Source organism: Amblyomma maculatum, chromosome 1 (assembly GCF_055883805.1).
Source record: "Amblyomma maculatum isolate TAMU_Amacu chromosome 1, ASM5588380v1, whole genome shotgun sequence".
Classification (NCBI taxonomy): Eukaryota; Metazoa; Arthropoda; class Arachnida; order Ixodida; family Ixodidae; genus Amblyomma; species Amblyomma maculatum.
The window spans coordinates 332,093,635-332,110,066 of NC_139344.1; the positions used below are offsets into that span (position 1 = coordinate 332,093,635).

At 47.4% G+C, this 16,432-nt stretch overlaps 1 protein-coding gene across 1 annotated transcript in view; it reads left to right on the forward strand.

Annotated features, from left to right (window-relative positions):
• The first annotated feature begins 709 nt into the window (after positions 1-709).
• The window catches only part of LOC146207431 (uncharacterized), a 262,324-nt gene continuing 246,601 nt past the window's right edge, over positions 710-16,432 (forward strand). Inside the window, exon 1 of the mRNA XM_084587378.1 lies at positions 710-1,046. Within this exon, the coding sequence (XP_084443504.1) occupies positions 785-1,046 (262 nt within the window). The 5' untranslated portion in view covers positions 710-784. The remainder of the gene's footprint in view (positions 1,047-16,432) is intronic.

The window sequence follows — 16,432 nt, forward strand, 5'->3', positions numbered from 1 at the left end:
GACGCACGCTCGCCGCTGCCGGTCGCTTTGAGCGACGTATAATTTGCTCACGTCTAGAAGGCTCCCTTCTCACGTCTAGAGCGGCGCGCCTCCACCGGCCGAGCCATGGAGTTCTTTCATTTCGCTCTCACACACGCTTTCACGCACTCGGCAGCAGGTTCGCATTTAATTCGCACGGAACCTCATGCAAGAGCAAGCACAGGGGTGCTCGCTCCTCATGCTGATGCACTAAGAAAGGCAGCCAGTTCGCGACCCTATTCGTCCGAGGCCCGCCCAGCTTTCATCGGCTCGCAGTTCCGGCGACAGTGGGTTCAGATCTAGCAAGCGGCCCGAGCCCGCAGCACGTCGCCGTGCCGTATACAACCAACAAAGCGGCAGAGCCGGCAGTTGCGGTGGGTCCCTGCCCTAACGCGAGCGACGACGCAGCAGCGGTTTGAACACGTGAGAGCGCGAGCTGCTGCGACAACGCAGCGCCCCGCTTGTTCCTTCCGGAGCCGGCGCGCGTACGGCGCGCTATCGAAACACCTGCTGCTGCCGAGGCTGTTTCTGCTGTTGCGGCGGCGGCGGACCTAGGCTCGTGCCCGTGTCTCTTTCTGTACGAGGCTGGCTGCGGAAGCGCACTGAACGCCCGGACGTGCTTCGGAATACACGACGACCATCACCACCGCAACATCTAGGCTGCTGTGCTGTGAATAGCGAAGGCGAGCGAGTGAAGAGAGCCAGCCGTGCGCGGCTGCTCCATGCGTCGTCGGTCGCGCTGGGCCGCCGCTTGCCTGCAGGCAGGATGTGCGACGCCTCCGCCTCCGAGGAGCCCGAGCAGACCCGACCAACGCACGAAGATCGGAAACCGCCGCTGTCGCGTGCGCACTCGATCGTTGACGAACTGCTGGACGAGATCAACGTGGGCCTGCAGCATCAGCACCACAGGCCAACGCGCCGCTTCAGCGCCGACAGCGACGCCTGTACCACGGACTGCTCGGTGTTCAGCGCAACTAACGCCGCGGCCGAAGTCAGGCGCTACTCGAGACAGCAGCTCGCCGCCAAAGGTAAAAGGTTTGACACCTTCCGTCTTGCGTGGCTGCTTCTCCCATTTCTTATGGTTGGACCGCCGTTGCTGGTTGAGAGGGCATGCGTGAACCGCATATGGTGCCAGCTGCTTCGGTTTCGTCTGGTTTGTGCCTGTTTTATATCGCGTAGTGTCACTCGCCCGTCTGTCCTAAGAGCAGCGAGGCTCTGCATGTCCAGCTGCTGTCTCGTTGTGGAAGGACCACAGAGGCATTGCGCGTTCATGTGGTTTTTGCTGTCGTTCTATAACACGTGTGTGTACAGGGCAACACGTGCACTTTATAGTCCCGTCAATGGGCCCGAAGTCTTGTTTGATCCTTGTCTGAGCATCTAGAACTGCGCTGACGGCTTTCAGTCGCACTTTGTCTGCGTTACGAGACCATGCGGGTGCCGAACAGCTATCCCGGAGAGGAGTACGTGATTCGGTTCGCGTACAACGAAAAACTGGCACAACTTGCCGGATTACGCTGTCACTGGAGCATTTGTCATTTGCGCTGTTCGCTGTTTCGCTGGCTTGCCAGTGGTCTGTCTGCCGTTCATAGTATACACGTTGTCGCCCGTGTGTGCCACAGGTGGCGAACGGTAATTTGTTCTTGATGTCGTGGCTGTTGTTTTCGGGTGACGAATACGGTTTTTTATGGTGGCGACCGAGGAAATAAGAACGGGGGCACGACCAACAATAGCTGTCCCCGTGTTGCATCTACACCGAGTACTAGGAGAGAGAGGGAAGTCTGAAAAATGCCTGGTCAGTACCGCTACGCGGACATGCGGGCATGCAGATCCACGAGTATGGTGAGCAAACAGCTCTTTGACACGAGGCACAAAAGGAGACACAACTCACTGCGTTTCCGAGTTTTGTTTTTGTCGTTTGTCAGGTGCGCAAGTGGCTCTTCTTTGTGGCCGCTTAGACAGACTTTCCATGCATTTTGTACCATGTGAGACACGTTTTATTGGATCCATAGTGCAGATGTTTGGTAAGGTTTCCGATTTGCGTATATCTTTGGAGGCTGAGGTTTCGTGTCGGGAAATGGTCTGATGCGCGTTAGTAATGACAGCCACGCAGTTTCAAGAGCGCGCGGAATGATAACTTTCGGGAAAGTTTGGAAAGTTATGTGGCGAATATATTCCACGATGCTTTTGATGTGTTGAGGGGAAAGGAGAGAGTACATGTAACAGTCAGATAAGTTGCCAGTCTGAATGTTCACACGTTTGATGCTTTATACTGGGCAGTAGAGAGGTTAATTTCAAAATGTGACAAGGATGTATACCCCAGGGACCAGACTTTATGCATCCGCTTCATGGGTCGTCCTGCTTGCATCTCACAGGTGGAAGGTAGGATCTTATTCGGTACTGTATGGGATATAGAACATCATGAATCCTCTGTATGGTGTTCGCAGGAACGAACTCTATTTCCATCTGTTCCAAGGAAAACCATGGTCATGTGAGGAGCGCTTTTGCGGCGCTTAACTTCCTTTGCGCATAAGAGGTCAGACCCGTTGACGTTGGATGAAAGTGGGAAGCCTGACAGTGTTTGAATGCACTTAGCGTCAATACGGCTCCGCTTGTCTACGCGTCTGTAGAACGCCATCGCTCCTAACCGGGTCACGAATCAACACAGAGTAGCACATGAGAAGAGGCACCTCGAGGTGCTGCATCGTGCCGTCTGCCACTTTCAATGATTGCGCTACTAGTTTGGGCGTAGTGGTGCTGCTCGTGTGTGGACCCACGCGTGCTGTTAACGCTAAGTGGGATTGATCTTGTTAACGCTAAGTGGGATTGATCTTCGTGTGCTGTAACAGATAAATATGGTACCTGCAGTCTTCATCATCACTAGGCCGCAGAAGTTTGTTCTCTCAATGTTGCTTGCACGAGGCCTTCTGCCACGTACGTCGAGTTCCTGTTAGTGTACTCGCTAGACGCGACGTACTGCACTGGAAGGAGCGCGATCTGGAAAGACGCGTTATCTGGAAAGCTTAGAGCTACATGGAAACGCACAGACGACTTATATAGTAAGGCGACGGTAGGCACTGAGTTCGAATCGCGGTGTTGCCTTGAACAAATAGCAAGTTATCGGAAGGAACCGCGATTCACATCCAGTGCTTATTCGTCCAAGGAGGAGATGATCTTACGTATAGAGTACATAGTCATCGAGTCGTATTCCAGAAGGACCTATCTGAAATGACTGTACATTTTCCATGTCACCTGGAGTCGCGCCAGCGTGAAGGCAGCACCACACGAAAACAGCGAGAGGCCATTCTCTGCATGTAATAACAAGGCAGTGAGCCCACCAGCCGCACGTTCCGTGCTACCTCTGACAGCGCCATGCAGCCAATGCTGGGGTCCAGTCTGTAATGGGCTATAGTGTCCGTCATCATGTAGGCGTGCTGAACTTTAACTCAAGACGACTCACTAACACAAGACAAGACTGGTACGTGTGCGATACCAGTCGCTTACCACGGACACTTGAAAGACGCAGCTTCGTCACCCAACAGTGACCAGGGCCAGAACAAATGGGTCGGAAATTGAAATTGATAATGGCTCCGTGCCTAATACGGTCCCCTGTTTTGGGAGCATTTATAGCCCAACACTTGTACTACGCAGCTTTCCTTTGCGGCCTTGTGTGCGCCGGCCCCCCTGTCGCGTTGCTGAAAGAACTGCAAGTATAAAATGCGTGCAGGGCGCGCCGAGAGTCACCTCATTTACCCACTGTCAGCGGGGCAGCTCGCCGTTCTTGTTAGCGCAGCTGCCGGTGATGAGTTGTGCGCGGCCCTTCTTCGAAGAGGCGGCCAGGCAACGCTCCCGGGGTGCCATGAGATGAAACGCTGTAACGCGCACGCTCAGAATAGTATGTTCACGTTCGTGCTTGTGTGCTAATGCAAGTGCACAGTTTTGTGGCGATACATACATGTGTAATATGCGTGAAATGCAAACAGCGCATCGTGTGGAAAGCGGTCTATCTCGGGCAGTCTGCCTGTCGTCGTCAAAGGTAGGCGCGGTCATCGGTTTCGCGACGGTTTTGCTTCTGCTTTCTTCTCGTTCGTTTCCTCTTTGTTTTCAGTGGAGCGCATTCCTTCCAGAGATAGCGACTTGAGCAGCTAGCTTTCCTACTGTTTGCGGCATCACAGCCAGACGCTGATAACACAGCAATGACGGAAGCAAGAGCAAAGCGCTGTAGGGCAATGAGCGAAGAGCGCAAGCTTCACCCATGCGTGCCACAGCCGCTGCCGTCAGTGAAACCGCACTGCACAAGTCGTCATCTCTGGAAGGAATGAATGTGGCGCTACGAGAAAACGAAGTAAAAGTAAACGGAAGCAGAACTATCGGGAACCGGCCTATCACTGATTACGACAGACAGACTGCCTGAGCTGCACCATTTTCCGCGCGCCCTATATGCGCTCCGCTCTTCGCATATCATTTGACGCCGATAATACTTCACGTTTTCCAAAGTGAGCAAATGACGCCGTGCCAGGCCAAGCTTTCAAGCTGACGCACTGGACAATAGGAGGCATTGTAGAGGTGAGACTGAAACGGCCCTTGCCTCGAGTACGGGGTTTGCGTGCTCATGCCATCCGTGCATGGGTCATCTCCTGTGGACCGTCACTGGAATGGTGGCTGTCATGAGGATCTGTGAGATCTCTATAGATGAAGTGCCCTATGCGGTAGTTTTGGGGAGCACAGACACCCTTGATGTATGGGGCGGGAAATGGTTTGATTTGGTTTGTGGAGTATAACATTCCAAAGCGTCCCAAAGCTGCTCAAGCTGAGACGTCTTAGTGGAGAACCGTGGATTTTTTCGACCACCTGGGGCTCTTTAACATGCACTGAAATCGCACAGAACACGGGCGTCTTGCATTCGCCACCACATTAAAGCAGCCGCCGAGGCCGGGATTCGATCCCGCATCCTTGGGCACAGTAAATTAGCGCCCCAACCACTGCGCTATCCCGGCCGGTTGATTACCCTGGGTAAATGTCTATAGCTGAGGTCATATTGAAAATGCAGCTGAAGAATCAGATTGACTTCCTGCTCCCACATTAAAAAAGAATAAAACTGTAATAAGTATTAAAATATTGAAATATTAATGTTACAGTAGTGAATATATTACTATAACGTTAGTACACATCCCAAACGCACGTTAGTAAGTCATAGGCACGACAAAGCGCTCAATGAGTGCCCCTCTAATACGATTAGACCGGGGCTTGAACCCCAAAGGAGACACGTTTACTTTTTTGAGATGCATGTTTTTTTTTTGTTTCTTTTTTTATTTTCACACGTTTTCCTCAATTCTTGGTTACAGCGACGGCAACAGCCACACGTTTTCAGCCGAACGAGCTGTATAAGTTATCGTGTAAGATGCTTGGTGCGTATCGAACCGCCTTTTTATTCGCACCCTTCATCATTTCCCCTGAAATTATGATTGGCGACAATTATATTTTTGTGTGTATTTAGTCTTCTTATTCTAACAATAAATTTCTATTCTCTTATACGATTATACGGCTCGTCATGGATATATTGATGTCTGTTCGGTTGAAAAGCACGCACGTGTTGCCAAAATAAAAAGATAAAGTTAAAAATTGAACTTCTTTTTTCCTCCGCCATGTTATTCAATTCAATCTCATGACGTCAGATAGCTGAAATGACACTGCGATCTGAATTACGACCTCGCCCATGCCTCGGAGATTAATGAAAAATACTCTGTTTTTATGCACTACAGTTGGTTTGCAACGACGACCGTTGATGAAGACACCTGCATTTATTTTCCTGACCTTTCATATAGCCCGTAACTGATTGAAAACAGTGTCTTTGCTATTAGAATGCGGTAATCTACCATTACCGAACAAGTTTAATTCCTTCTCGGTGTTCCTTTTAATCTGCCCATGAAATATGAATTTGTCTGGCTCCCGGAAGGAGGAAAAGACAGGGGACAAGGCGGCTATCAATGGCACCTCGGCCTGAAAGAGTATAAAAGCCCGAGCATTTTATGCCCTGTCACAATTATCCCATGGATAGTGGCTTATGCACTGGCGCGCGCAATGCACTTCAAGTTCTCTGTGGTTCTTAACAGCGTTTGTAAATCAGGAAGAAGTATTTCCAGATGGTGTTCGAACCAGATTTCATCCGAGCTTTCCTTGGATGCTCCGCATTCTGTTCACAGTTGTTTCCAAAAAAAACTAAGTCTCTGCTTTTAAATTAATAATGTAAACGAGATCACACGTTGCTAGAACATCGAGTTAATACTGTGCCTGCATAATATTTTCACTTCATTTACCGATGCTTCGTTAAGGGAGAAATTTACGGGAAATCATCAGGCTGGCATGCTCAAAATTACGGAATTTTGGAGGAGAACAACGACGCACGATTTAATTAAGCGCTTGTTTTTGTACAAGGGAAGTTAGGAAATATAAATTTGCACCAAAATAAATCCTTATACCGTTTTTTGCAGTATGAGGTAGACGTTCCGCACGCATTAGCGTCGATGAACGCAAAGCTTTCTCTCAGAAATATGCCTCGTCACATCCATCACTGCCATGGCGATAAATGCTTGCTTGTGCACAATTTTCCTATTTTCAAGCTTCAGCGTACGTATGCAAATTCTTGCTGACGCTTTCGCATAAGCATAATGCCGTATGCCCATATCCGCGCATGAGAATTGTTTCTTTCAAATTATGCAGAATATGGGGGAATTAGGAGTCATCCGCATGCAATAGCAACAAGCAGATCTTTAGTATTAAGATGCTGGCATCAAGTGAACGGTTACAGGTGATTTGCAGACCTCCAAACGCCTCCTTTAGAGCAAATCCGGGTAGATGTTCGAAATCTACGACGGTAGAAAGCAGTCTTCAAACAGAGATGGAACAAAATTCTAAAAATGAGGTTTAGCTAGAGAAAAATAGGCACAAAGGATTAACACAGTACGAGCGCTCGTCCTAGGTTCGCCTTTTCTGTTGCACTAACCCTCACTTCGAAGCTACAAGCTACTCAAACTTTCACTTTGTTCAAGTAAAGTTAGTCTGCAATATACACATCACCTTACTTTTTTCCTCGGCACCTTAATTCGCATCACTGCTACCACTTTCTTTCGCGACGATGCATTTCCCCTTTGGAGCTGGAGAGACGCCCCCTCCTTCGTTTGGGACGAGGCTTTCCGTCCGCTAAATTCATTTAGCAGGCGTCGACTAGAGTATTCGTTTCGGTGATAGTTTCATGTCCTCATCCTCGACGGAAGTCATTCCTCGAATGGAGGAAAAACTGGAATATCGAGAAACTTGAGGGAGCTCCAGCGCTACATTGAGAGCTTCTTGACGGCCAGTTTGTGTGCAAACATATGGCGGACGTCCCATCGTTGGAACGAAGTGTAGACTTTGTTCGATCTGTAGAATCAGCTTCTTACGAAAACGGTGCGGACGCAGAGAACCGCGCACCGAATCGTTGGTTGTGTTGTTGGGGGCTTAGTAAATGCCTCGACTCGGAGTTATTTTCTTATTGGTACGAACGTGGCGAGCCTTCTGACATCCCTACCTCTGACGCCGAACTCGGGTAGTCGCCGTCCGCAGTGTTGTAGCTTATCGTCGCACTGCAGCTTCTACGCACTATAGTGCATTTCAAGTCGTCAATGGAAACCTTGCGAATGCTCCACAACCTATTGCGTCTGCAGAGTGGCGGAGCGCTACTCAATACTGGCGAATAGCGAGCTCTCTATATTTACCACGTGGTGAACCTTCTGACGGTGCACTTGTGTGGGAAATGCCACAAAGAAGGAGCAGCTAGGGTTGAAAATATATTGGAGTAAAAATGTAAATATTTCCGTGCGTAAATCTGATGGCACCATAGTTATTCACATCTCCTGTAACGAGAGCTCGTCCCAAATTGTCAAAACATTTCGACACTAAGCTTGCTTTTTTTAGGGCGTGGGTCTTGCCGTGTGAAGTAAAAAAAGAAGCCAGTTATATCCATTTTGCACCCTAGCACTCGATTGGTAGCAAACAAATAGGATGAATTGGCACTTCTATTCGAGAACATCGGCATTTCGTTCACTGTGATTATGCTCCCAGAAGCTTGATATTCCAAACCATAGTCAATTTTCAGTCCACCTGGCTATGACAGTTACTAATGCAATCGCAGAGATAGGCGAAGGGGCGGTGTGTGTGCCCTGATAAAAATAGAAACAAAACAGACACATTGCTTGTGCAACTGTAGAATAGTTTTGTGCTGTAACACCTGATTATGAAATCATTACCTTACGCAGTCACTTGCACGCATATAGCGTTGTGTATCGACCGACTGCGGGCTACAAGTTCCTTGATTGTCTTGAAATATTCTTCATTTACGTAACAGAAAATAGCCTGTATTTGGTTCTTGGTGGCGATATTAACATTAACATTCTTGTACGAACGAACTTTCGAAAATAACTACATTCTTACTCCAAATGGTCTACAGAACGTGATAACTGAACCAAAACGCATTATACAACAAAGCGCCTCATTACCAGATATTTTTATTACAAATATTAGTGATTAATTAACTGCTGCAATCACCGTTTATACAAATTTAGAAATCACTCCGGGATAATTCTGCTTATTGGAAAAGCTCGTCGTACGGCTCGAAAGAACGCGCCGCTGAATTATATTCGTGTTATTAGTGATGCTCATCGCGAATCTTTTCGCCATCTATTAGCCATTAAACATGGGACACTGTTTATACAACAAATAATAGTTAAAGCGCCAAATGTAATTTCATACGTATTTATAATTGTATATATCGAGACCATTTTAGGAAGCAAAAAGTGAAACGGTCAACCATAGCCGGAAAGCCCGAACTTTAATAACGAAAGGCTTTGTCCAAATGATCAAAAGATGGCGTGCAAATTAATCCACTAAAATATGTGCTTGATATAATATATACCTTGTGATCACGATAATTCTCTCTAAAGGAATATCGCCCGCGTTCCACCTGTTTTCAAACGTAGAGGATGAAACAGTCTCACCAATTATCGTTCTACCTAAATTCTCTCCATGTTCTTGAAACATATAGAAACAATGGTTTACGCTAGAATTTTGTCCTTTTTCACGATGCATAATTTTTTTCACGGATATCAGCACAGGTTCAGAAATCTCCGCTAAACTGAAACTGCTCTTATGACACAAAATGAGATTAAATAGAAGCCTTTATAGCGAGAAGAAAATGGTAATGGGGAAATATACAGATTTCTGGAACGCATTTGATCTCGTTAGTCGTAAAATACTTGTGTCAAACTTAGAAAATTGTGGTTGCGGTCTGTGGAACAGCTTTGGACCTACTTAAGCGATATTTGGAGAATCAAGCGGCGTGTACCTGTCGACATCGGTGGCACCAGATCTTCAGAACAAGACTGGTGTGGCACAAGGCAGTATTCTTGAGTCACTATTATTAATCGTTTATCTGAATTTTATTATGCACTCTGCAGAAGGGGCGATGCTGGTTTCTTATGCTTGTGACACTACATTCTTTGTGACAGGGAATAATATCCATTATTGAGCACAAAGCGAATTTAGTTCTGAGCCATTTGTATCTCTGAATGAAAGTCAAAATCTTGATAATTAATTCGAAGATATTGAAGGCAGATTTATATGTCTCAAGTGAAAGAGAACAATTGAGAGGTTTTAGCATACGTGTGCGTACGGAACTTATTGAATTGGTTGACATTGTAAAGGGGCTTGGTGCGATCTTTTCTCAAAAACTTGAACATGTGGAGTACCTTTCATCAAATGTGTCATCTGTTGGCATTATATGCAGAACGAGGCATATGCTGCCAGCGAAGTTAACATTTTGCGTTTCAAGTACATTAGTGCTTTCACTTTTACAAGACTGCTCTATTATGTGCTGTACCACAGGCTTTACTAACTCGTCCAAACTTTGTTTACTGCAAAAGTGGGCAGTCCGATGTACAACAAATGCACCCTATCGTCATTCTAATGCACCCTATCGTCATCCTAATGCACCCTATTGTCATCATAATGCACCCCATTGTCATCTAGTGCATTGTTTTTGAAACTAAAATTTTCCAGTATTTTATTTGCGTAATTGCAGATTTATCATGCACTACAGAGCGTTTTTAAAAACCAACAATAATATTATAAGATATCTTGAAAAACTGCAGGAAAATCCTCCTGTTCGACAATCCCGATATAGAGAAAAAGGGTGCAATATATCACTGCATTCCGGGCACACTACAGTATAGTCTTTATGTCACACTTTGCCTACTTTGTTAAATAGATTGACAATGGAATATTTTCACGCAGGTAGTCAGCCTAACAAGTCTATTAAGCGTTATTGTCATGACCGCTTATTCCTGTAACCAGCGTTGCTTTTTGAAACAAAGCATACCACTTTTCTGCTCACGTGCAAGGGATTTGTATTTTGTTCATTGCAATGTATAGATGTTTTTCATGTCGATACTTTTTGTAATGGCTGCTGCGGCCTTCGATTTCCATTGCCACACTTTCCTATAGATGCCAGAGCTCTGTCAAGCTGTTGAGTACAGCTTTCAGCCATGGTTCTTACACGAGAGACCTGTGCGTTACTTGTAAGCCTTCCACTGCGATTCCTTTTACGAGGGGTGTCACAAAATAGCTGCCAAGAATATAATAGTGCGACAGTGCATCGATCGATAAGATATTCTTGATCAATCTATATAAGGAGGTGCGAATGAAATAACGAAGCAAATTTTCTATAACCTACTTAAACCAAGGTATTGAAGATTCTGACGCGGCTAACTATAACGCTCTAGTACCAAGAACACCGCCATGAAGGTTTTATATAATACGATTGTTCATAAGCTTCGAAAAGCGTAACTACAGCGAAAAAAAAAAAAAAGGCATATCTCGGTTTTGCACTTGTTGCGGGCCTTCGGCGCGCACTGTCGCACGTGCGGTACCTTCAGATTTGTACATATAGTAAACAGCCCATTAGCGACTAGTGTCACATTCTGTTTACACTGCCTGGTTAGTCACCACTTTGCCTTCAGCTGGTTCTGCACATAAAAATCTCCGTTCTCACTAAAGAGTAATGTACTGGCTCTCATTGAAAGTATGCAGCGTCTTCGTAGCCAGAAATGGCAAACCCTAATCGACACGGTTCAGCTTCGATTTGCTCTATAGGTGCACCTCTGACGTACATTGACGTCGCACATCACAAAGATGCTTTGGCACCTTGTCTTGTACTTGAATACGACCGTCTTGGCCGCGATTCAAACTTGGGATTAGCAACCGCCGCCTAAATCGACTGATTCCCCTCCGCAGGCAAATGTAATGCGGGTGACGGAGTGTTTTTCTTTTTCTTCTTGGTTCGAGGTCATTTGTGGAGTCGGCGCCACGGCGAATGTGAGACCATGCTGAAGAGGCTAAGCGGCTGGCGTAGTGTTGCTTTCGCAACAACAACAAAAAGAAACAACAACAAAAGTTGTCAGACTCAACTGTTTCAGTTACAGAAGAAATCCACGTCATGCGTTCCAAGTAACAGGACGGGGCTTTCTAAAACTAGGTGATCTACGTCCAGTATGAAATGTCGTAGAGACCGTCTTTCCGGTCTCTGCGACAATCCAGAGACGTCTTTCTGGATCGCACAGTGATGCTTTGTTCTCCAGATTGCGTAGCGAAGCGCGAAATCATCCTATCTTGTCTCTCTGGGCAACTCGAGCGTCAGAAAGTTGCCCCTCTCTGTACTGAGTTTTTCCTGTCCCACAAACATGAGTATGACCAGAATATTTAATGATTTCCCTGGACGTTTGACCACAGGAACATTTAGCCGAATAAGCTCCCTTAAAATTGGATTCTGGACGTAAGTAGCCAGCGATTACAGGGTTGGGAAATCTGTAAATAATAATCGGGGTTCTCAATAAGGATGGGCGGGCAAGAGGGGACGGGGAGGCTGCTTTCTTGCCGTCGCCACGTGTGTCTGATCTTGTACCCTTAACAAGCAAGATGCCACAACGCCATGAGCAAAACGAAGATAAGATTTACAGTGCGCTGTTGATGTGATGCTCTGAAGGAAATGCCGTTCATGCATTTTGGCGTTTTAGACCATAGTTCTACTCTTCGCTCTGAAACTCCCAAGGTTGAGCCGCCGGAGGGGTGCCTGGAGCGAGCGCTCCTGCCCACGCCACTGCCCGCTGTTCGTCTTCCTCGTCCGCAGCATTAACAGCCGAGCGATCATCCCGGTGGTGGACACGGAGGCTCGCTCTCCGCTATGATACCAAGTGACTAGGCAGGGTGTTTAACAACTGCTTCGCCGGCGCTAAGTTGCTTGGTCTCGCCATAGATGATGTACGTGCTGATCCGGGTGCGTCCAACCTTCAGCGCAGGAGTCATACTTAGTCTGATGATCCAGCCCGCATAGCTCGCCGAGAAGCAGCAGCAGAGAGTGCATGATCGGCTCTATGCAGACATCGACGCAAGGCGAGAAGCTCGCACAGAGAAGAAACGCCTGTATGACCGTGTAGCTACGCTTAATAGAGCTTGCGCTCGGATAACTAGGTTTAGCCGGGATAAGCCCCCGCATTTTTTTTTTTTCGCTTTCGTTTATTGAAACTGAGGAGACTGAAAAATTTTTCTTTCCGAAAATTTCGACTTTTTTTTTTCGAGAGTTACTTTCTATTCAGGCATATAATGACTAACCCGTGCGTTCAGATCTGATGCCCATTGGCCGACTGCACATGTCGAATGACAAACGATGTGCTTTGGCTACACAGTGGTGAGACGGCGGTAAGAGTGAGGCGGCTAAGGTCAACCGCCTTCGGCCATTCACCCACTGTGGCTAGGAAGGGAATGTAATCCTGAAATTTGATGTCGGCGCATAACTTTTCGTGTGTTCTTCCATTTTTATCTTACTGTTGATCTCAAGTACAAATAATTTGTTTTCCTTTTTATATCCACGTGTGTATACGATGGGACTGCAGCTGCTTGTGGCGTCGTAGTAGTAGCAGAACTGCAGGATAGTGCCCACAGCGCACTGCAGACCGTATGGCTAAAACAGCGCACAGCTGCTGTTTTGGCCATACGCACGGCACATCTCGTACTTTCGAACTGCTGCCGAGATCATTGCTTTAATTTTTTATGGACTACCACAACAGCGTGGTCAGTGAGCACCGGGCGAAATCATGAAATGACAATTAAACGTGCAGTAGCCAACGTGATTTTATTATTTCTCGAAAAACAGGGCCGGCTTGCACGATAAAGTCCGAGCTAAGTCTAGACTTAAATGGTGTCTTTAGAAAGACCAAGCTTATTTAAGACGGCTCGTGTTCCGAACGTCGAACGCTTCGGGTTCATGTTCACCAGAGTGGCTTCCCAGAACGGCCTCAGCAACCACTTGGGGCATTTTTCCTCGTAACACAATCTTATGCCGCAAAAAGCAATGACACGGATTTTACACAACGCAAAATTGACGGAATGTGTACATCTTACAGCAGGGACAGTGCCAGCGCATCCCTGTATTTCCCTAATTTCTCTACTTAGACACCTGGCGTCCTTGTGTCTTAACCAAGACAGCACTAGAGTCGTAATCATACAAGCGACTTATTCAAGTCAGGACTGAAGCCCAGTCTTGACTCCAGTCTTAAGCGGCCATGCTAGTGGCCTATTCTTTAGACTCCAGTTAAGTCTGGACTTAGCTAAGACAGTCTTAAGATTGTTTTGTGCAAGCGGGCCCAGATGCTTGTCACTTGAAAACACACGCTAAAAAAATTGCTGGCTCTCGGACAGTGAAGCTCCATTGTTATTCCCATCTCCTCGAATCTCCTCCTCGCAACCTCGAATTTAAAGCATTCTTGTTAGCTCTTGATTTAGGAAGAACTAGATATTGCTCAGTTGCTCGCGACCATGGGGCTTCTTGCGTGCTTGGATGAGAAATTTTCGGATGCCTTCTTTTTGCACGTGTAAATTCTATAACTGAACTTCCTTCTCCTCCGCGACTTCGCCTACACCTGCCACAATCACCCGGTTCTTGCTTCGAGGCATTAGCAACCTGCGACGTCGCTGTGCCTCTAGTACCGACAGTACCAGAAAAGAAAAGGAGTCAAAGATCGTATATCTTCGGCACCGCGCTGCCAGTAGCCCACTTTGTTGACCATCATACCAGCCACGCCAGCCCTGGTGGCTTACAGGGCTGGAGAAGTACAATACCTAAAATCGATTTCCTTCCTCCTGAGATTTGCCTGCCCAAAAACATTTCGGTAAATATTGTTACGTGGTGGCATGCAAACGATGAAACACGGCGACACAACAGAAACAGAACGACGTGATGACATGACGATGAAATATGCTTTAATGGCCAGCGGGCCTGGCGCGAGCGCTCCGCCCCGCGCCACTGCCTGCTTCGTCATCTTCGTGGCATTACCCGGGGCCACCGAGCGATCGTCCCGATCGATTGCTAGAAATTCAATGCATGACGTGACGATGAACACAGACACAGGATTGGGACATGAAACGCTGGACACCACAGTGAATGCGAAGATGGGAGGAATGCTTGCACCGGAGTATCAAGTCCAATCTTCACCGTTTGCCGAAGGCCAAGGCTCATGGACACGCCGAACGGCTTAGGCGGAGGTGCTGTCTTCGCTCGAGTGGTCGTGAGGTCGCTTCGTCGTGGGGTCGGTAGGGTCGGTAGGATCGACTTTGGTCTCTTCCTGGTCGTCGTGTGTTGTGGTCAGGGCTGGGGACGAGGCTGGGGCAGCGGCTGGTCGAATCTGAGCAAAAAGGGCTGGGGCAGAGCTGGGCGGCAATCTCCACGGGCTTCCGGCAGATGGACCCGGCGTACGGTTCGCTTCGACGGTACAAGGCGAGGATGGGGATGAACCGCACCTCCAACCAAATGTTACGAGGTGGCATGACAACCGATGAAACACGGCGACACAACAGAAACAAACCGACGTGATGACATGACGGTGAAATATGCTTTAATGGCCAGCGGGCCTGGCGCGAGCGCTCCGCCCCGCGCCACTGCCCTCTTCGTCATCTTCGTAGCAATATGTTTGCCTTCAGGAGCTTTATCGTGGCCCATGCATACAGGCATCCAAATACGGCTAGCACGGGGAGGGCACGTTATTGGACGATCATGGTCGCGCTTGCACCGTCTTTCTGGATGTTTGAATGTGGCTATGGTGTAGCAGTTACCGACTGAACAATAATAGCAAGGCTAACCCCATCTGCAGCTTGTACACAATAACTCGAACTTAGTATTTCGTTCTGTTGTGCGTAGTAGATCATGCATCGTCTACTACGTTTCACTTACTCGTCGAAAAAGGCTGTTTTCTAGGACCTGTGCTTGCACGCGCGGTCAATGAAACCTCTGATGTGATTTGAGGTTACAGCTGCTTTCGATACGACAGTCGACGTGTTGATGCAGGTGTTACTTAATGCATTGCGTAAGACGGCTATGCACGGCTCTCGCTTGCAGCTATACGCTTACAACTCTGCCCAGCTTATCGTGAAAATGAAAGCAGAAAACGTCTCTCACAAAACAGCATGCCACTTTGCTTTGGAGTGTTGTACTGGCTTTTATTAAAAACCAGGGCCTCCTCACTGGCAAGGCCTCCTCACTGGCAGATTACTTTTCGGAGTTCCTAATTATCCCAGTTCGGAAACCCAGTCAATTTCATACTTCGTCCAGAGGTTTTTGCTTCAGCCATGGCTTTAATATGCCGCTTCTAATCCTTTGCTTTTTTCTTCCGGCCATTGTGTCAAACCAAAATGCTATTCATTACGGTCTGTATCTCTATAGGTTCATGAAGGAACAGCCGCTTGCATCAGTTTCATTCAGTCGTAGCATTTGAAAACTTTGATGGCGCTGTCCGTAGTGGCATTATTTATGAACGCTGTGGTAATTTAAAACATAAGTGCAAATGTTTTACAAGGTAAGAAAAGAAACTATATATCGCGCATAAGTTGGGCACCTGAACTGCATTGTGAGGGAATTCGGAAGGGAGGAGTGAAAAAAAAAAAAAAGGAAGGCAGTGAAAGAAGGAGGAAAAGCGATGCCGGCTGAAGGAGGGAGGGGACGGAATGAGGCATCCAGAAAAAAAGCTGAAGTAGGGCGCCTAATCTATATCGACCATCTGCGGTGCCTTAAACATGCACTGATACGTGCACATTACGCGGGTGGTTGTCCATTTTATCTCCACCGTGAATGCGACCGCCGCAACTGGATTCCGCAGTCTCGTGCTCTATAGCCTGAGGTCACCGGCTTCAGAGCCGCCGCGGCAGATCAAGTCACCGAAGACTGCTAGATACATTTCGTTCTAGTGGCTAGATAGTTCACCTTCTAATTTCTTCGTCAGTTGCGGTAGTTGTGGTTTAACTCTGGTTAACCCTAGTTGAGTTGCGATAGCAACATAAG